This window comes from Callospermophilus lateralis, chromosome 8 (genome assembly GCF_048772815.1).
Source record: "Callospermophilus lateralis isolate mCalLat2 chromosome 8, mCalLat2.hap1, whole genome shotgun sequence".
Taxonomy (NCBI): Eukaryota; Metazoa; Chordata; class Mammalia; order Rodentia; family Sciuridae; genus Callospermophilus; species Callospermophilus lateralis.
The window spans coordinates 113,104,046-113,126,491 of record NC_135312.1 but is presented as its reverse complement, the minus strand read 5'-3'; the positions used below and the strand labels follow the sequence as shown (position 1 = coordinate 113,126,491).

The window sequence follows — 22,446 nt, the reverse complement described above, 5'->3', positions numbered from 1 at the left end:
AGTCTAAGTTTAATTGTTAATTTGGTAAGGACTTCCTTCAGAGTCCGATTTACCCTTTTCACTTTCCCTGAAGCCTGGGGGTGATATGGACAGTGGAAATGCCACTTGAAGGAGAGGGCTTGAGAGACCTTTTGTGTGATCCTAGAAATAAACTCAGGGCCATTGTCGGATTGTAGGGAAGTGGGCTTACCAAAACTGGGGATGATGTCTGTCAGTAAGATTGAAGCTACACTGGAAGCCTTTTTATTAGAAGTGGGAAATGCCTCAACCCAACCAGAGAAAGTGTCCACAAAGACAAGGAGGTATTTAGTGTGCCGTACTGCAGGCATGTTGGTGAAGTCTACCTGCCAGTCAGCAGCAGGAATATGTCCCCAGGCTTGGTGGGAGGGAAATGGTTTAGGCCTTAAAGGAGTATGAGGGTTGGTCCGCTGACAGATCTGACAATTAGAGGCTATATTCTGTAGCATGGCTTTGTCAGAGCGGGTGAGGGAGAAGAAGCTCTGTAAAAAGAGAGTCAAAGACTGAGAATTGGAATGGAATAGAGTATGGAGGAACTCAAAAAGATCCTTGTTCTTACTGGAAGAAGTAGGGGCTTCAGATCTTCAGATGGACAGTCTAAAGCGGCCATTATGTGTCCCCCAGGGGGGTCAAAATTGGAAGTGGTAGCAGCCATTCGTGCCTCCTGGTCAGCTTTGGCGTTGCCCTCAGCAATAAGAGAGCCGTCCTTCTGATGGGACCTACAATGGACAACTCCCAACTGGGTGGGTAAGTGGGAGGCCTCTATCAAATTGGTTATAAGAGCTGAATCAGTGATCGCATTACCTTTAGTGGTAAGTAGACCTCGCTCCTTCCATATTGCAGCATGGGATAATAGAATATGGAAGACATATTTTGAGTCAGTATAAAGGGTGAGGGATTTGCCCCGTGCTAGGAGGCAGGCACGAGTGGCTGCTACAAGTTTGGCCTGCTGGTTGGTAGTTCCTGAAGGCAGAGCTTTGGCCTCTATAATCTCAGTGGCCAAAACTACGGCATATCCAGAGTAATGAGTGCCATTCTGCCTAAAGGAACTGCCGTCAGTGAACCAGATAAGGTCAAGCTTGGTGAGTGGTCCTTCAGAAATGGAAGAATGATGGGAGGAAATCATCCAAGTTTTGCAAGCAATTATGAGCTGGTGTGTCAGATGTGGGGGTCGTTGGGAGCAGTGAGGCAGGGTTCAGTGCAGAGCAGGGGAGGAACGTAATATTAAGGTTTCCCAGAAAGGAAGTGAGGAGTGACAGAACTCTAGATGGAGGAAGGGTTTGAAGACCCTTATAAGCTAAAAGATCCTTCAAGTGATGTGGGGAGTGGATAGTTAAAGGGGCCCCCGAAAGTCAGCTTAGAGACTTCTTTGTGTAAAATTTGTCCAGCAGCCAGACCTCTTAAGCAAGGGGCCCACCCACGGATGGTAGGGTCTAATTGTTTGGACAAATATGCCACAGGTGCAAATGTAGGCCCATAATTTTGACCCAAGACCCCAAGTGCTTGCCCCCCTTTTTCATGGACATATAGATGAAATGGTCTTGAAAGCTCGGAAGGTGAAGGGCGGGTGCCTTTAAGAGGAGTTGCTGAAGTCGGTGAAAGTGGTAGCGGGGGGAGGAGGCAAGAGATTCACCAGGGGGTTCCTTTGCTAGGTCATACAGGGGTTTGACTAGAAGAGTGTAATTAGGGATCCAGGCCCTAAAATAACCTGCTAGTCCTAGGAATGATAGTATTTTGGCTTTCGTATGAGGCACCGGAAGATTAGAGAGGAGTTTCCTCCTATCCAGTGTTATTTTCTTTTTTCCTGGTGCAAGGCGAAAACCAAGGTAGGTGACAGAAGACTGGGAAACCTGGGCCTTGTGGGGAGACACCCTATATCTCTAATCTGCTAGGAAGTTGAGAAGCTGGGCGGTGTGGGATGGAGAGTGTTCCCAAGAGGGACTACATAGAAGAAGGTCATCGACATATTGAAGGAGAGTAGAGTCAGGGCAGGTGAGGTGAAAAGATGTGAGGTCCTGGGCAAGAACCTGGCCAAAGAGATGGGGACTGTCCCTGAATCCCTGTGGGAGGACAGTCCAGGTAAGCTGACGAGAGTGGTGGGTGTGAGGGTCAGTCCATGTAAAAGCAAAGATATCCTGAGATTCTGAGGACAAAGGAATAGAAAAGAAGGCATCTTTTAAATCTAGAACCGAGAAGTGGGTTGTAGTAGCAGGGATCTGAGAAAGAAGGGTGTAGGGGTTGGGCACTAGCGGGTGGATGGGGACCACAGAGGAGTTGATGAGGCAAAGGTCTTGAACCAGCCTGTAGGACTCGTTAGGTTTCTTAATTGCCAGAATGGGGGTGTTGAAAGGAGAGTGTGTAGGCCTAAGATACCCCTTCCATACTAAATCCTGGATGATGGGTTCTAATCCGAGGAGGGCTGTGGTTGTGAGTGAATATTGTGGTTGACTAATATATCTTGAAGGGTCCTGTAAGACAATATGAATAGGACTGCTTTTAGCCATAGAGGGTGTAGTTGTGTCCCAAACCTCAGGATTAACTGGTTTAGATAGTCGTGGGAGAGTGCATGATGGAGGTGTATCTGTCCCTAGGATCATCATGAGGAAATGAGAGGCGGGGGAGATGGAGGGTGATATGTGGATGGTGACCTTCAATAATGAGAGTATGTCCCTTCCCAGAAGGGGAATGGGGCAATGGCTCATAATGAGAAAGGAGTGTATGAAGGACAAAAGGGATCCCTGCATATAACATGGTAAGGGGGGTGTTTTTCGAGGGAAAATCTGTTTACCTCCTACCCCAACAATAGGAGTTTTTGAGGGTGTGGTAGAACCCCAATACTCCCTCAAGACAGAAAATGTGGCACCAGTGTCTAAGAGGAAGGTAATGAAGCATCCATCCACTAGAAATGTGACCCTAGGCTCTTGCTTCTTGCTGGTAATAGTCGGCAGGGAAGGCCCAGGGCTCTGTCAATCATCCTCTGCCAAGCCCAAGAGAGGCTGGGGTTGCCGGGCGGCTGACCAACCTCCCCTCCGGGTTGTTGGGCAATCTACCCTCCAGTGTCCCCTTTGGTGGCATTTTGGGCAGGGGGTGGAGGGTATCCTCGGCGAAGGACAATCCCTGGCCCAATGTCCCTCCTTACCACATTTGAAGCAAGCTCCAGGGGGTGTCTTATGGGACGGCATGGTGATGACCTTCTCTGAATGACCTGGGCCAATATTTGGAATTTGGCGTTTTCAGCCCTCTGCCTACTACGTTCGCTTTCATCCTCTCTACTATGGAACACCTTGAAAGCGACCGCGAGGATTTCAGTCTGAGGAGTAGCAGGGCCCTGTTCAAGCTTCTTAAGCTTGGCTTTAATGTCAGGGTAGCTTTGGGCCAGGAAATATGTCATTAAGACATGACGGCCATCAGGGCTTTCTGGGTCGAGGTTTGTGTGCTGCTGGAGGGCCTTGGTTAGTCTATCCAGGAATTCTGAAGGTGTTTCTTTCTTCTTTTGAATGAGCTCCTGCACCTTTTGAAAATTAACGGCCTTGCGGGTGGCCTTTTTTAGGCCCACCAAGAGGCAGGATGCTAAAAGGTCACGAGACTGTAAGCCTCCAGGGGTATTGTAATCCCATAGAGGATCCTGCTCTGGGACAGCATGAGGGCCCGTGGGGTGGTTGGGATTGGTCCTATGATTTTCATCAGCATGGGCTTGGGCTAGTTCCCAGACCCGTCGCCTTTCCTCAGGGAGAAGTGTATTGGCCAGGAGCATGTAGATGTCGTGATGGGTAAGGCTATATGCCTGCAGGACCCATTGGAACTCCCGAATGTAAGTTGTGGGATCAGTGGTGAATGAGCCTAAAAGGGCACATGTACTCTAATAACACCCTCAGGACCAGCTACCTCATGAAGGGGTACAATCGTCATGGAGTAGGAGGGGGTCCCTTAGACCTGGTGACAGGAGGACTGAAAGAGGCAGTCGGTGGCGGACAGGAAGGAGACGGAGGGGAAGGGGATGTCTCAGCAGAGGAGGAGGTGGGACCAGAAGAAGAGAGCGGGGTGGGGGTGGGGAGGGGATGAAACAGAAGGCTGAGGATTGGTGGAATCAGGCGGAAAAAGCAGAGGGTGTAGTGGGAGAGGAGGGGCGGATGGGGCTCGGGGATAAGGTGGAGGTTCATCTGCTGGGTCAAATGAGGAAGAATCTGCGGATTCAGGGGAAGAAGTAGGGGAAGGGAGGGGTTTATAAGCAAGGAGGACCTGAGAGGGAGAGCTGGAAGTGCAGGGGACGGGGTGTTGGGCAAGAAGGCTAAAACCTTCAACGTATGGGACCTCTCTCCATTTTTTAGGTGCAGGCAGTAGTTAAGAAGATCCCAAAGAAGGTTTGGATCTAAGGAGCCTTCTGGAGGCCAATGATTGACATCTAACGGATATGCGGGCCAATTTTGGGTGCAGAATCTGATAAGAATTTTGGGCTTGAGATGGGGGGGGGGGGGGGGGGGGGAGAGTAGCCAAATTCTTAAGGAGACACTTGAGTGGTGAGGTTTCAGGTATAGATGAGGAGGCGCCCCTAGTTAAAGAGTGGAGGAAGGGACAGCAAAGGGAGAAAAAGAATTAACCCAGGCTGTAGGGGCTTCCTGGAAGCGTAGAGCAGCTGGAGGGTCATGTGGGCGTCCCCAAAGTGACCAGTCCACTGCGAGTAGGCACATAGGGCACAGCTCGGTCGTCACCGATGAAGTGCAGTCTGTGTGACCCTGTAGGGTCGAGGCCTCGGGCAACCTGACGTCAGGAAAGTTTTTCAACCAGAACGAGAGAGAGTCAAGGAAGGAAGGGACAGAGCTCCAGCAGAATGCAGCTCCGGGCCAGAAGTTCAGCTCCAGGCTGAACACAGCTCTGGCGGGGCGAGTTCCAGCGGGACGCGGCTTCCGCAGAGGAGGAAGAGATCAGGAAGCCTCTCGTGTAAACCCAGAAGCCTCATGCCCCAAAGGGAAGCGGGTCGCCAGTGGGTCCACTGCGACCAGTGAAGGTCTTAGTGGGGTGCATTCCCTCCTCCCTACTGGGCGTCAGGAGCGTGCTGGATGATCACGGTGGCATTTCCTGCTGCTAGCCCAAAGGGAGTTGGCGAGCCGGGGAGGGGGAACTTACCTAAACCCGATCAGTGGTGAGTGCAGGAAGCCAGCGCCCAAAAAGACAGACAAGGGCAAAATGTCATTGGTGTCGGCGGTGGCGGAGACGGGGTTCAGTTTGTCAAGCACACCGTCTCCCGGGTTTTGGCACCACTGTAAGACGCTGCACCACACTACGAATGGAAGACACCACACGACACAAATCTCCGGAGAGGTTCCGCTTTATTACAAAAGGCTGTGGGTTTATATAGACCTAAGGAGAGGTGGCAGGGCTGAGGTAGATAATGGGTCACCTGTTTATTGGCAAGCTCTTCCATATGTCAGTTCCAGAGCCCAAGAAGTTAATTCTTATTGGGGCTAAGGTTTCCCACCCACAGGATTTGAACATTGGCACTGGCGGGAACGTTTGGTGCCAGTGAAAGAAAAAAGAGGAGAAAGAGGGTCGTTAGGCACCATGTTGGGGTTTTTCTCTGGGTGCTGCTGCTGTTATATGTTTGTCCAACAACAAGTAATCTGAATGGAGTAGCAGTAAGAAAGTCGAGAATATCAAAATAATCAAAAAACCAAGACTATTAAATGAGGCAGGTTAGAGTGATAGTCAGCTCTGGGTTGCTGGGACAGTATAGCTGACAAGAACAACTGAAGAGGAGGGAAAGTTTATTTTGGCTCATGATTTCAAAGATTTGGTGCATGGTGCGCTGACCCTCTTCCTCTGGGCCCAAGGTGAGATTTATTAACATATAATAGGCTTTATTAACATATAGGATTTAACATATAATAGGTTGATAATTTTGGAAAGGCATCCAGAGGGAAGTTGCTCAGAATGTGGCAGCCAGAAGCAGGAAGAGGGAGAAGGGGAGAAGAGGCCTGAAGGAAGATACACCCTTCCAGGGCACACCCCAAGTGACCCACCACCTCTAGCCACACCCCACCTTCCTACAGTTACCACCCCATCACCCCGTCCATTTAAACTAGGACTGACTGATGAGGTTTCAGCTGTCACCATTCAGTCATTTTACCTTCAGCCATTCCTGCATTAACACAGGAGCTTTGGGGGGACATCTCATATCCAAGCCATAGCAGTCTCTTCAACACTTATTTTATTGTCATTGTTGTCACACTTGCCCTGTGCCCAAGAATTAGTAGGTAAAACTGCTCATGTCTTAGCAGGAATCAAGGCAGTTGGACCAAGATGAATTACTAGTCATATTCTTTTCACCATTATAAACTTTCAGTAAAGAAAAATACCAGTCCCCTGTAAGAATGGCTTGGATGGAGCAGAAAACTTTTTATTAAGTCTTTTATATTCTGTTTGACAAAATGAGAAGTATGCTTACAGCATTCCTGCTGCATGCCAAAAGCTCAGCAGTTGCCTAGAGGACATGTGTGATTATGTTCTGAGCTAGCTGGGTTTTTGTTTTTAATGAAATATCATCTTTTTACTTGGAAAAATGACATAAAAGCAAACTATGACTATATTTAGATTTGGATGTTTGAGAGACATATTTTGGAAAACCTGTTACTTCAAGTTAAATCATGGACAGTGTTAACAGTGATCAAATTCAAGATTTCAAGCAAAAATTTGGGCAATTTGTATGGTTTCCCTCTACTTAAAGATTTTTTTTTGAGAGCATATATAACAAATAGGACTTTTTAATATAAGGAATGTGTCAGTATTTGAAAGATCTGCACAACTCAGAACCAGAATTTTCCAAAATGACCATTGTATGATGATACCAAATTATGCACATGTGGAAGATTCATTCAGAAGACAAAGAAGACCAATGGAATTTAATGTAGCAGAAGATAAAAAGTCCTTTGAAATGCTTTTATATTTCATATTATGCTTAGGTTTAAGAAAGTACCACTTATCAAGTTTTGGTATAATATCAGAGAAGAATATCCAGTTATTTTGAGGAGACATAGTCATGAATCAGATTTTTATTCACATAATTTTGTCAAAACACAAACTGCAACAAATTTATTGAAAAAGTAGATATGAAAATCCAACTGTCTCCTTATAAAGGCAGACATTAATTTGCAAAAGTATAAAAGAGTGCTATTTCTCTCACTAAATTTTTGTAGTTTGGGAAATCAGTTATTTTTTATTAAAGGATTTATTAACATATAATAGTTTGATAATTGTTTCTTTAAATGGATTAATAAATATTTATAAAGTCTTCAGCATTAATGCTGGATAGTAAATATTGATAGTTTAATTCACATAAACAGAATTTTTTTGAGGTCTTTAATGATTTTTAAGAATATAAGAGGATTTTGAGACCAAAGTTTGAGAATTACTATTTCTATGTAGTGCTGAGATTATTTTCCATCAAAACTTCTGACACTTGACAGCATCTTTTCGTAGTGTGCTACATACCATGCTTCAGCTGGATATAACAACTGTATCTTTGTTATTTTAATCTTCTTTTTTCTTGTTACCCTGCCTTTACTACTTCTGCCGTTATATAGCAGGTCTCTCATACATCTCGTATACTTTTGCAGGGGGGAAGTCCCCAGCCCACCACCCAGAACCATACTTGACCTGTGTACCCCCACTTAGATTTTACAAAAAAGAAGATCCTGTGTGCATAAGTTAAGGTGAAGAGACCAGCTCCACCAGCCCCCCCTGGTGGCAAAAAAGGAGAGCTGCCCATGTTGTGGCATTCAACCAAGGGGTTTTGGAAGTGGCAATGGTCTCCCGTGGTGATTCTTGTCCCCTGGCAGCCAACTGAGAGTGAAATGTCCAAATGTGTGTTTAAGATTCTATGGGATTATTTTTGTTTTGTATAAAATTTTGTGTGTACACACACACACACACACACACACTCCCCAACACACACAAACGGAGAGAGAGACATAGATCTGTCCTGTTTCTGGATGAAGCACCATGCACTGGCTGAAAAGCTGAACCCTGTTTCTGGGAGCTGTGGTGATAAGCTGGCCCTCCAAGCCTGAGAACCTGCTCTTCTATGGTCGTGCCAGTCTAATTTTGAGATGCACAGGTTTGGAGATGTAAGGGCCATTTATTCCCTTGGGCAGTCCTTGTTATGTGAGGAAAGGACTCCCATAAGTTGGGAGGCCTTTGGAAGGTACTTGTGAACGTTGTGTCCCTGTAGAGGTGCTGTGTAGTGAGGACATAGGGATTCTTTTCCTGCAGATTAAGGGAGGCTGTCAAAGCTTGTGGTGTTGCTGCCCGAGGTGTTCTGAGGTGTGTTCTTGGACTGTTTATCAGTGTTCAGGACTAGGAAGCTGCTGTCTGTTAATGTCATATCAGGTCATGACCTACTGAGGGTGACAGATTGCAGACTGCAGTGTGCAGTGGCGGGGTGGTTGAGCAGTAGGAGGTATTTGGAAGGAGCCACAGTCTCCCTCTTCACAAGAGGTTGGCTGGTTCTGAGCGGAAGGGACAGCCACCTCACAGGACCTGTCTTTTCAGGGAATCTCACACTGAAGTACTGTTAGGTCTCCACCTGCCCAAGCTTCTGGAAATAGAGGGGATGGGAATTTTTTAGACTGGGGAGTCCATGGGAAGTCAGACCTTTTCACTGAGGTCCCAACAGTTAATCTTTTAAAAAAAAAAAATCTTACAGAGAATACTTGAAGAATCTCTTAATATTTTGGGCAGTAGATTCTAGTCTGTAGGGTAAATACATACACACACACACACACACACACACGTTTATTTTAGTTATTGAGCCTGGTTTTGGCAATTCTGTGCAGTGCAGTTGGGATAGCAGCTAGATTTAGATGTGAGCATTAGAACAAACATATGCTGGTAGTTATTGATTCTCTCCTTAACAGATGTTTCTATCAAGGCCTTTATTCTAGTGAGTACTATGATTAAAATTTGGGGTATATGCATATAAAGTCATTATGATTTTTTTAAAAAGTCAGGGTTGGGAGAGAAGGAGGTGCTTGTTCTCTGTGAGAAATTGAATAAATGACTTAGTTTATTTACCCAGTTTTAAAAATTTTAGTGGGAGAAAATAATTTTCAAGATCTTTAAAAACCTGAAATTGTCCCTTTAATTTGTAGTCATACAGTTTTTTAAAAAAAATCACAATTGGGTCAAAAGAATTTACCAACTGTAGTTGATATTCTATTATTGGTTAATCTCTGAAAGAAGTTTTTATTTCCTGCAATTATAAAATTAAGGAATATTTTGATTTTGTGACTTAAAGTTGGTATAAAACTTAATTCTCCTCATACAGAGATTTAAAATTTTTTTGTTATGTCAGGAAGATTATTTTCTTTTGACAAAAGTTCACTTAGAAGCCCTCTAGATAACAACAGAAAAAATAGAGCCACTGTGGTGAGTTAACAACCAAACTTAACTTTGTATAATATTTTATCAGCTTATAAGTGGTAGTCTATTATAACACTATTTAAGAGACACAGATAGTGCCTGCCCCCCTGATAACTGTAACAAGTAATTCTTTTTTTTTTTTTTTCTTTTGATACTGGGGATTTAACCCAGAGGCACTTAACACTGAGCCACACCTCCAGCCCTTTTTTCAATATTTTTAAATTTAGAGACAGAGTCTTGCCAAGTTACTTGAGTTGCTGAGGCTGGTTTTGAACTCCCAAGCCAGTGGGATTACAGGTGTGTGCCACTGTATGTGGCAAGTAACTCATTCTTTTTTTTAATAATTTTTTTCGTAGTTGTAGGGAGACAGATGCATTTATTTTATTTATTTTTATATGGTGCTATGGATTGAACCTACTGCCTCATACATGCTAGGCAAGTGTTCTGCCACTAAGCTACAGCCCCAGCCCATAACTTATTTTTAATCAAGAAATTAAGGTTGGGATGAAAACAGCCCCATGCATTTTTAATTGTATTACTGTCATGTTTATTGTTGTAGTTATAAAAAGGAATTAATAAACTTGTGACTAGTAAATGCTATAAACATGAATATTGTCTTTTGAATATTTACCTTTTATGATTTGGTATTAATATGTCTTTTTTTTTTTTTTTTGTAAAGGAGTCTACCATGGCTCAAGAGTCTCCGAAAAATTCAGCAGCAGAAATTCCAGTGACCAGTAATGGCGAAGTTGATGACTCTCATGAACATGGCTTTAATAGGGTAAGAATACTTTTCTTTCTGTTAATGCAGAGAATCATGATAAGCCTTTAAATGTTGTGGTGAAAGTAACAGAATTTAAGCCAGTGTGGTGGCACATGCCTATAATCCCAGCAACTTGGGAGGCAGAGGCCAGGGGATCATAACCTCCAGGCTAGCCTCAGCAATTAGCAAGGCCATTTCTCAAAACAAAAAATAAAAGGGCTGGCAGTGCAACTCCTTGGTAGAATACTCCAGGGTTCAGTCCCCTATATCCACCTCTCTCGCCAAACCAAACCAAAACAAAACCCCCAAAAACTAATAGAGGCATTTTTCTTAAATCGGTTTCCATCAATAATTTATTTTATTTTAGGGGTGTCTAGGTTGGCCATGATGTGATTTGTCATGGTTAAGCTTGAGGGCCATAAGCTTTGATGTTTATTTCAGTAATTGACCAGGATGAAAGCGTGTGTTTGATTAACATATAACTTTATAATATAAACTACTTAATTTTATTTGTTATAAGAAAAATATTAAATATATATTATCCTTTTAAAATTTGACATTGTTTAATTTCTTTTCTGTATGTCATTAATACATTAATTCCTAAGTAGCTGCTCCTGATTTTGCTGTTCACTTTCTAAAGTGGTTTCCTTGACTCAGACAAATTAAAACTTTGGATATTTTTTGTTTGTTTGTTCATCCGTCTGTTTTGGAGGTGGGATATTAGGTATTGAATGCAGGGCCGTATGCATGCTAAGCACACACTCTACCCCTGAGTTGTGTACCCCCTTCCCTAGCCAGTGCTTTTTATTTTGATCTCCCTCTAAGTTGAAATTTAAATTTAATATATCTTAATGGGAATACCATGGCTTTGGAGATAATTTGGGTTCAAACTTCAGCTTTATCATTTCAAGCAGTGTCATCTTGAGCTAGTATGTATTTAATCTGTTCTACTTTTTTTCCTACAATTAAAATCTTAATTTACTTTCATGAGGATACTAATATTACATGAGATAATGATAATACACTCTTAGAAATGATAGTGATAGTTATTATTTCTGTAGGTATTTACACTAAACATTCTTTTTTAATGACATTTGATACATGTGTACAACTTTAAAAATAATAATATTCAGATACTTAAAGTAGTAGTTGAAAGGTTCTTAATTTATAGTTTAGATAGGACTCTTTGCTTTATATATTTAAGAATAAAATCCTTTAGTTTAACAGGAAGTGATACTTTAGTTCAGGATTTCTCAATGTCAGCACCATTGACAGCTTGAATCAGACAATTCTCTGTTTGAGAGGTTGTTCTGTGCATTGTAGGCTGTTTAGTACATCTCTATCTTTTTCCTACTGAATTGTAGTACCACTCTTCTGTTGGTAAGCAAAAATGTTTTCAGGTATTGCTAAATGTCCCCAAGGATGGGAAGAAACTTATCTCTGTTTTAGATTAGTTTAATTGATATTAGAAAGTTCCATTGAATTTCTTTTGTTTTTCTTCAGCAGTCTTCTGAAAAGATCAGTTATGTCTTCAAGCTTGAGGCTTTTGCTTTAGTCTATTTTCTATTGCTATAACAAAATACCCAGGACTTGGATAATTTAGAAAAAAAAGAGGCTTATTCACAGTCCTGAAGGCAAGGAAATTCAAGATAAGGTGCTGCATCTGTCAAGGAACTCATGTTATGTCATAATATGATGGATGATGGCTAAGGCAGGAGTACATGCATGAGTGGCAAGTGAACACATATGGAAGAGGGATGGGAAAAAGGGAGCCACATGCTTCACAGTAACCTCCTCTTGAGTGAACTAATCCAGTTTCTTGAGAAAGACCTTAGTCCCTATCATAGGCCCTACTTTCTAGCATGAGTACCTTAGCAACCACATTTCCATGAGTTTTGGCAAGGACAGACCACTTCCAAACCGCAGTGGTTTATTTTACTTGCAAACACCCCCCCACCACCACCAAAAAAAAGACAGTGATTCATAGAAGAAAGAGACTTAAATTCTGAGTGTACAAACACTTGAGGTGTTAGTCTAAGACACACATGTATAATAAGGAAACTCAAGTTATCATCATTACCTTTACCTATTACTTTATAAAATTCTGTTCAAATACTCATTACACCAAGCTTTTTATTAGTGGTTTCTTCATTTAATTTTTGGTAACTACTCTTTTACAAATGTATTTGGCAAATGTTTCTAGTATTACTATGTACCAGGCAAGGCAACAGAGATATAACAATGGACAGAAATTCCTGCCATCAGGGAACTGATATCCCAAAAGACAATCTGGTGAAAGCTAAGGACCTTTATCCAAGAAAAATGCAATTTATACAAAATGTTGCAAGGATTGGGGTTGTAGCTCAGTATTAAGAGCGTGTGTATGCATCAGGTCCTGGGATCAATCCCCATCACCCCCACCTCCTCCCCACCCCGCAAATTGTAGTAGTCAGTGTTGGGAAAGGCACCTGCCACCTTCAGCCTATTTTTTTTCTTGTTGCTCTTTGTTGTTGGAGTATGGCTTATACAAAGTAAAAGCACAGATGTGAAGTATACACCATCCAGATCAAGATGAAGAACATTTCCAAGACCTCTGAAGACTCCCTGATGCCCTCTACTGGGCAGTAAATCTAATTCTTCCCAGGGTAACCACCACTGATCTTAACTATCATCGATAGATTGCTTTTGACTGTTCTTAAACTGTGTATCACTAGAATCATGCAGTCTACACTTTTTTTGGCAGGGTTGGGGGAAACCAGGGATTGAACTCAGGGGCACTCAACCACTGAGCCACATCCCAGGCCCTGTTTTTTATTTCTTTTAGAGACAGGGTCTCACTGAGTTGATTAGTGCCTCGCTGTTGCTAAAGCTGGCTTTGAATTGGCTGGCAGTCGTCCTGTCTTAGCCTCCTGAGCCACTGGGATTTCAGGTGTGTGCCACTGCGCCCAACTAGTCTGTATTTTTTTGACAGGCTTTCACTGAATGTTGTATCTATGAGATTCATTCATATTGCTGCTTATGGCAATATTTCATTCCTTTAATTGTTTTTTAGTTTTCCATTTGTGTATCTATTTTTTGGTTGATGGGCTGTTTCCAGTCCATGACCATTATGAATAAAGCTTCTGTTACTACCTTCACAGGCCTTGGGTGTACACAATTACCTGTTTCTTTTGGGTGCATACCCAAGAGTGAAACTGGCCGGGTCATGAGTTTAGCAAGTGGTTGAACTATTTAGCAAGTGGTTGAACCAGTTGACAATTTTACCAGCATTCAGTGGCAGTTCTGGTTGTTTACATTTCAATTTTAGTCATTCTGATGGAGGCATAATGGTATCCTGTTGTGGTTTTACTAAGCATTTTCCTGATGACTGATGATGTTGGGCATGTTTTCATATTTTTAATGGCCATTTGGATACTGTCTTCTGTGAAGTAGCTTTCCAAGTTTTTTGCTCATTTTTCTACTGGGTGTGTGCTTTTTAAAAATTCTTTTGTATTTTTTGTATATTCTGGGTTTAAGTCATTTGAATGGATATATTACAATATTATCTTCCAGCCTGTGACTTTCTTTTGTACTTACTCTATTATTAATACTATCTGGTGAACAGAAATTATTAGTTTTGTGTGTATGTGTGCTACAGGGGGTTAAACCTAGGGGTGCTTTACCATCACACTATATCTTCAACCCTTTTTGTTTTTTATTTTGAGACAAGGTCTAAGTTACTGAGGCTGATTTCTACTGAGTTGCTGGGATTACAGTTGTGCATCACCATACCTAGCCAGAAATTGTTAATTTTAATGAATTCCAGTTTATCAATCTTCCCTTCTCCAGTTGGTGATTTTTGTGTCCTGTTTTTTAAAAAAATCTTTGCCTGTTTCTTCTCAAAGTTTTGTTGGTTTTGATTCTGTTTCTTCTAAAAGTTTTGTTGTTTTGCTTCTCTTACTTAGGTCTGTGATTCATTCTAAGTTAATTTTTGTGTATGATATGAAGTGTAGGGGTAGTAGGGTTTTTTCCCCCTTGCATAAATATCTATCTAGTTAATTTAAAATGGGTTAAAGACCCAAATGTAAGATCTAAAACTATAAAAACTTCTAGAAGAAAAACTCCATGACATTGATTTTATATATGATTTTTTTGAATATGACATCAGAAGCACAAATAATTGGGACTACATCAAACTAAAAATTTCTGCAAAGCAAAGGAAACAGTCAACAAAATGAAAAGTCTACAGAATGAAAAATATTTACAAATCATATAATGATAAGGTATTAGTATCCAAAATAATAAAAGATTCATACAACTCAGTAGCAGATAATCAACCCAATTAAAAAATGAGCAAAAACTGGCTACAGTGGCACATATATCTTGTTTACTCAGGAGGCTGAGGCAGGACAATTACAAGTTCGAGGCCAGCCTGAGCAACTTGGCTAGATCCTGTTTCAAAATAAAAAGGGCTGGGGATATAGCAGTGGCAGAGCACTTAATTAGCATGCATCAGGCCCTGGATTCGATCCCCTAGTAGTTGCAGGTGGAGGAAGCAAAGGAAACTGAGTAGACTTTTTTCTAAAGAAGAAATACAAATAGTCAACAGTTGTGAATGGGTGCTCAATATAATTTATTCTCAGGAAAAATGCAAATCAAAACCAGAATGAAATATTACTTCACATCTGTCAGGGATAGCTATTATCAAAAAGTCAGTAGCTTAGGTGGGGATGTGGAAAAAAGGGAACCCTTATACACTGTTGGTGGGAATGTAAATAACCTTTATAGAAAATAGTTTGGAGACTCCTCAAACAATTAAAAATAGAACTACCACAAGATAGTAAAGATAGAGAAAAATCAATCCCACTTGTGGTATATATTCAAAGGAAATAAAGTCATTATCTCAAAGAGATATCTGCACCCCCAAGTTTATTGCGGTACTCTTCACAATGGCCAAGATATATGTCCATTGTCAGATGAAAGGATAAAAGAGTGATTATACAGACACACTGATGAGAATATTTATTCAGCCTTAAAAAAAAGGAAGAAAATTCTACCATTGCTGACAATTTAGATGGGGCTGGAGGACATTATGTTACGTGAAATAAGCCAGGCACAGGAGGACAAATATTGTGTGTTCTCATTTAGATATGGAATCTAGAAGTCTAGCTCATCGAAACAAAGTAGAACAGTAGGTAGAGGTGAGGGTTAGGGAGATGTTGATCAAGACTGCAGTTAGTTATAGGATAAAGTAGTTCTGGAGACCTAACGTACAGCAGGGTAGATATAGTCAATAATAATGTATTATGTACTTGAAATTTGCTAGGAAAGTACATCTTAGATATCCTCTCCACACACAAAAATGGTAACTATGTGAGGTGATGAATATCTTAATTAGCTTGATTGTGGTAATTATTCAACAGTATGTACACAAATTAAAACATCACAATGTACACATTACAGTTAATTTGTCAATTATATGTCAGTAAATCTGGGATTAAAAAAAAAGTCTGGGTGCGGTGAGGCATGCCTATAATCTTAGCAGCTCAGGCAGAAGGATTGCGAGTTCAAAGCCAGCCTCAGCAATTTAGCAAAGCCCTAAACAACTCAGTAAGACCCTGCCTCTAAATTAAAAAAATGTGTGTGTGTGTGTGTGTGTGTGTGTGTGTACACACACACACACACAAAGATATTTTTTTAAAAATGGAGAGAAAAGTCCATCCTTCCTTCATTGGGGGCTTTTGCTGTATAATAATTAGATGTGTCTGGGCCTATTTCTGAACTCTGCTTTATTTCTTGGTCTTTTTATGTATCCTTGAAATAATACCACACAGTATTTTTCTTACTATAATAAAGATTGGAATAGGTACTGGGCCCCAATGTTGATACCTGGTAACTAATTTCTTCAGCGTTTTTCTTCTTCAAGTTTACCTTGTACCCAAAGGATTGTGCAGGTCGTTTGTATTATAAATTTAACCTCCAGCTACCTTAAAACTGTTGGCTTTATTTTGTTTAGTGTTAATAGTATTGGGTTATCTTAAGGAAAGTGTTATTGAGTAATCAAGGCAAGATTTTCAATGTTAGGACTTTCCATTTCTGTTCCTAGAAACTTTTTTTTTCTTTTTCCCCTGTATCATGATTGAATAAATAGCTCTGGGTAAAGTAAAAAAAAAAAAAAAAGAAAAGAAAAGTTTACCTTGTACCTTAAGCCTATTCATGAGTCTCTCTCTCTCTCTTTTTTTTTTTTTTTTAAGAATCTTTGCCTTTAAGTGTCACTGGAAAAGTTATTTACTTATGTGCAGCCAATATTTGCTGCCCTGAGAATTTACTCACTAGTTCATATCAAATTCTCCTTTTAAAAATTATACCTCAATATTATTTCACTTTCTGTTGGGAAGTAGAGAAGGAGAAAAGGATGTTATCTTGGGGGTCTCTTCTTGTTGGATATGAAATTCATCAGTGGGAGAAACCCCCAAAGAAGCAATGATCCACTTCAACCAGTATGTCCCAACTCTTCTCCCTATAGAAATTCAACAGTATAAAAAATTGTTTGTTGTACCTTTTTTATTAGAAATATGCATATCATGAGAGTCTCTTAAAAATACTCTTTAATTAAAATCAAATTTACAAGTGTTTTGTATACATTAAGATTCATTCATTCATGTTTACCTAGACATTGACTTCTGAGCAGTAAACAGGTAATTTTCTGAGCAATAAACAGGAAATTGTGTTTAACCTCAAATCCAGTTTTCAGAATTTTAATAGAAATAAAAAATCATTGACGAAAATAAGTATTAAATATATTGCTTAGCAGTAGACTATAGACTGGTAAAGTGATCTTATGTAAAAGTGGATCATAAATTATGTATCTACCGTATATACATTATAAATGTACTGGAATGTCTTTTATATGTATTTCGATTTAAAATCTGAAGATGACTTATTTAATGCACTTTGAGAGTAGAGTCACAAAATCAAATTGGAATTTATTAAGTTGCCATAACTTGGTTGGCCAGCTGGTGTCACTGTGGCATAGGCAATGAAATTATAAAAAAAAAACAATTTGTTTTGTTTTTGTTTTTCATTGCAGATGTTTGATTTTCATTTGACTTCCTTTCTTAGTCAAGGCACTGGTTAGACTTATACTCAACACTCATATTTATAGAAATTATAATGGAAGTGCTCGTGCTAGAAATGGCCTTGTCAGCAGTTTAGTCAGACCATTGCCTCACCTATGAATATTTCTAGATTTGTTTGTCTTATTAAGATAGGGGCAACAGCTAGATGAGGAGAGGACATGAGGTGGTGTTTTCTTTTTTTAATATATTTTTTTAGTTGTAAGTGGACACAATACCTTTATTTTATTTATTTATTTATTTTGATGTAGTGCTAAGGATCAAACTCAGTGCCTCACTCGTGCCAGGTGAGCACTCAACCACTGAGCCACAACCCCAGCCCAGCGTTTCAGGGTTTCTTTGGGGTTTTATTGTTGTTCTTATTGATGGGTTTTGTTTTGGTTTTGTAGCAAAGATATTTCTAAATAAAAAATAATTCTTGTATTTTAAAGATTAGTAAAGTTTCATCAAAAACTTCAAATTTCTCTTTGACTTATAAACTGCATTCTATTTATAATGGATGCTGTTACAGTGTATGTTAAAATATTAAATTAGAAATTTACCATTTGCATCATGAGTTAAAAAGAAGAAGCAAGTATTAGCTCCGCATGGTTGAGACTTCTTATAAGTAAGGTATAGTTGTCAGATTTAGAGAAATTACCTCATTAGACATAGCTAAAATGGAACTTTTCCTGTGGGAAGCCCAAAACAAAAATTCATAATTTTAGTGTTTTTCCATTTGTGAACATTTTATCTAGGAAAAACAAAACAAAACAACAACAACAACAACAAAAAACGGTACTCCCTCCTCTCCCCCCAACAACAGAACTACTAAAATTTGCATTTAAATTGAGGGAGCTTAGGACTTACTGAACCTACCATTGGGTTCTTAGATTTTCTTAGATTTTCTTGCTGCCTCTGGCGCCCATTACATTGGAGTTCCCGTTGAGTTCTTGTGGTTCCCAGAGAGTGGGTGCCGAGAGAGTGGGTATGTGAGGCAGCAAGAGCCGACCTATTGCTGGACAGTAAAGGTCATATATACAATTGAATACACAGCTTAACATAACCATCATCATCTCAATGGCTCCCTGGCATCACCTCTCAACCACTCCCTTCTGGCAAAATGCCATGCTCCATCCCGACCTTGGCTGTGGCCCCCAACAAAAATTCATGTTGCTAGAGTGGAGAAACGGGGGCAGGTATATGAGAAATGAGACTAGAGAGAGAAGTAGGGAGTAGATTTCACACAACCTCAAAACCATATTGAGGAACTTTATTACCTAAAAGGCAATGGTATAAAAATGGGTGTCTCACTCAGATACCCATTTTAGAAAGTTATCTCTGGCTACAGTTTGAAGATTCCGTTCTAAGGCTGACAGGACTAGAGAAGGGAAACCAGAATTGTCAACAAGGAAAGACCTAGCGAAGCACACCAAGCTATGTTGGAAGACATGGGTAGGAATAAAACTGGGAGAATGTAGAGTTAGGCAGCTAAGGGAAAAGAGATCCTGGGTTGTCACAATATATGCTTTCAGAATCACTCCCTTATTCAAGATTTCTCCCCCTAGCCCTGAGTAAACAGGGAAGAGTAACTAATTTCCAGTATCCTGAGTGTTACTAAAGATGTGTATTTTAAAGCAAATTTGCTGAACGTTTTATATTCTTTATGTGTTGGTTTCAGAATAATGTTACTTTAAAAGTAAATTATCATAACTAAATTCTAAATTCCAAACTTATATTTTAACCTCATTCTAACCAATATGCAAAATGGAAACAAGTTCCTTTTGTTTGAAATGAGAGACCCTTCACAGCTTTATGAAAGTTATTACTGTGAATATTCTTTTGTATTCTTTGAAGAGGACTGAAAGTATACACGAAACTTATTTGGAGCTTCTTCCAAAAGTGTTATATTTTGTTTTAACCCAGTCATTTGAAAATGTGTTTTTAAAAATACTGAATACTCCAGCATTATCTTACTAGCTACAATAGAAGATTGATTTCAGGTTTATTCCATTTTATTAGACAGTTGTTAAGCTTGGCCTTTCGAAGTCTTAAAGTTTGAATTGAATGCCAGCAATTTAAAATGCAAATTAGAAATTTTATATTGTAGATTATTGTCTTTGAAATATACTCCAGAAACTGTGGAAATAGATGCAATAGCATATTTTTTAAAGATAATGAGCTAAACACAGCTTTATGACTGAGACACTTTAACATTTTTTAAGTGTTTTGTAAAGAAGGCACATTTAAATTTTTTGTGAACTGTGAAGCCATATTACATGATTTAGGGAATAAGTAATAGAAGAAAGGAAAAAAAAGTCTACACACTTTAAAATCCTGAGTGTAATGTCACAAATCATTCATCCATTTTTCTCACGTGGTCCCTATCATTTGGTGTTGCACTTAGCTGCCTATCAAAATGATAATCCTCTTCAGCATTTGCACCACCCTTTTTTTTCAAATTCTAATTTGTTACATATGACTGCAGAATGCAGTACAATTCATATAACGCACCACCTTTTGATCCAGCTCCTTCTGTTAGGCAAATTAGGTATAGGAAATCCTTGGTGCTATTCACATTTTACAGCTGCTTTACGTTAAGGACAGAACTTTTCTGGAAGAACTTTTGTGTGTTGAGTGAAGGAACTCTGGTGACTGTGGAAGGGTTTTGAGTGAGGTATAATATCCTCAACACTCCAGTTGTCTCCTCTAGGGGCCATGCGTGACAAGGTGGAAGGTGTCCCCATAACTTCCTTAGAACTTATGTAACCGGAGATATCTATTTTATCTATTATTTAACCCGTTATTAGCTACTCTCCTCCCCAATACTTCTCTTTCCAACAATTTACACAATGTTCTGTGACAGGAAAATGATTCAGATGACTAAATATATATATATGTTTTTTGGTACCAGCGATTGAACTTAGGGGTGCTTAACCACTGAGCCACATCCACAGCCCTTTTTGTATTTTATTTAGAGACAGGGTCTCACTAAGTTGCTGAGGCTGGCTCCTTCCTGAGCCTCCCGAGCCACTGGGATTACAGATGTACAGGCTGACTAATGTGCTTTCAAGTAAGCTCCAAGAAAAAGCAAGCCCAACTATCGAAGATACTATTTGTACATAGTTTGAGTGTGTTTAGATAATGTTTATTATTTTAATTCCTTCTATTTTGAGAGGTGTCTCTGATACTTTTTTCTTAAGGAGAACTATTGTGTTTACTGGACAATAAGTTTCTGAGAAGCTGTTAGGAATTAGCAAGGTAACAACCATGGAAACAGCCAGTCCAAAAATAGTTGACCTTAGTGAGCAAACTGAAAGTTTAAAAAATACTTCAGTAGTTTGACAGGATTTTATTTTGTAATAAATATTTGTCTTTTGGTGAGAGGAGATTGTCTAGTTAAAATGTAAATATGAACAAAAAGAATACTAACATTTAAAGCTAAAAACCATTGATTTAGGTATTAAAATACAAAGTGGCAAAATTCAAGGTCTTGTTCAGCCAAGTGAGCAGACTCTGAGACTTGATTTAAAAATAGGAAGTAAATAAAACTGAGTGTAAAGAATGTCTTCTTTTTTATTCTAAGTGCTCTTCAAAACAATAGCTGAAAAGGATGCGCTATGACAAGAGGTTTTCAGTGACATTAGGAAACAAGTGAATGGGATAAAGGCTGCTCATTTGTTTTCTAATAGGAAGTTACAAGTTGAGAACTTAGTTCTGTTGAACAGGTTCTGAAATATTTGAGATGTATTTTTTAAACAAATACTTCAGAAAACATACTGTTAAAATGAATTACAAATCGCTAATAAATTGCTTATAGCTCTTTACATTTCCTGTACCTTATAGTTAATGTTGTTTCTTGAAGCTTGGTCTTAACCATATTGCTAGTAATAAAATGACACACTTCTTCGTCCCAGTGAAATGGGAGCAATAACAGTCTACAAGATATTGCTGTCGTGATTAAATGAGGTTGTATACATATAGTTTTTGCTTTGTATAGTTTCAATATACATCAGTTTCATATAGCACAGTTTAGATAAATAGCACAGTCCTCCAACAGCACAGCTCTGATTTCTCACTCTGTTTAGTCCTCTGATCACATGCTACCTCCTTCACTTGTAGAGTGGTAACCTTGGCCTGTCACTCCCTAGCCCTTTTATACTGCCTTGAAATAAAAAACCCAAAGAACCTATTACTTGTTTACCTATTACTTATTACTTATCTGCAGCACTTATTACTGCCTTACATATGTTTTACTGTCAGTCTCCTTCCTCTGCCCTCCTGTCATCTAGGATGTGAGTCTGTGTGGGCAGAGACTTGATCTGTTTTCTTCACTGCTGTATCTGTGGTATTTGCAGCAGTGACTGGCTTAAAGTTAGTTCTAAGTAGATGCTGATTCAGTAAATAAATCTTTTATGTTTCAGGGCTCAAACAGTGCTTTTGCCTTTCCTATGTCATTCTTATGGTGGTTTCTGAATTCCTCTGATACTTACTGTCTTTACTTTGACACTAAGTTCAGCTTTTATGTTAATATATATCTCATTTCTCCGGTGAGGTGCCAATGACTGTATCTTTCTTTGCCCAGAAAATCTAACATATTAAGAGTAAACAAATACTTATTAGATTTAAAAATAAACCAGTTGCTATTGCAGCTTCTTAATCTACATGGTGTTGTCATAAATCCTTTAGTTCGTTCAACAAATCCAGTTTGTTCATTCATTCAGCACATTTAGTACATACATGCTATTCAGGTGTTGGCATATAGCAGCAAACCAAATGGTAACAAAAGTTTCTCTTTAAGTTATTCTTATATGTGTCCCAAATTAACTTTTTTTTGTTTTCCTTTCCTTTTCTGCAGTGGAAATTAAACCCAGGGCACCACAAGTGCTCTTCCACTGACCTACATTCCTAGTGTTTTGGTTTTTTGTGTGTGCTTTAAGGTTGAGACATGGCCACACTAAGTTGCAAAGGCTAGCCAAAGTTTGTGATCCTCCTCAGCCTACCAAGTAGGTGGGATTGATTACAGGTTTTGCCACCATACCCAGCTCCAAATTAGTATTCTTAAAGCAGTTCTTTCACCAAGTCCAGCAAATTGCTGCTCAAAATTTAGAATTTACTAATTCAATCAGAGTCAAAATTTCTACCTTAGTATTTTAT

General features: G+C 39.7%; 1 protein-coding gene across 4 annotated transcripts in view; it reads left to right on the top strand.

The window, feature by feature from the left end:
- Arfip1 (ARF interacting protein 1) overlaps window positions 1–22,446 on the top strand; it is a 115,834-nt gene that overhangs the window by 46,492 nt on the left and 46,896 nt on the right. For all 4 annotated transcript variants that reach the window (XM_076864743.2, XM_076864744.2, XM_076864741.2 and 1 more), the window contains one exon: window positions 10,112–10,213. In XM_076864743.2, coding sequence (XP_076720858.1) covers window positions 10,121–10,213 — 93 coding nt within the window. In that variant the 5' untranslated portion in view covers window positions 10,112–10,120. The remainder of the gene's footprint in view (window positions 1–10,111; window positions 10,214–22,446) is intronic.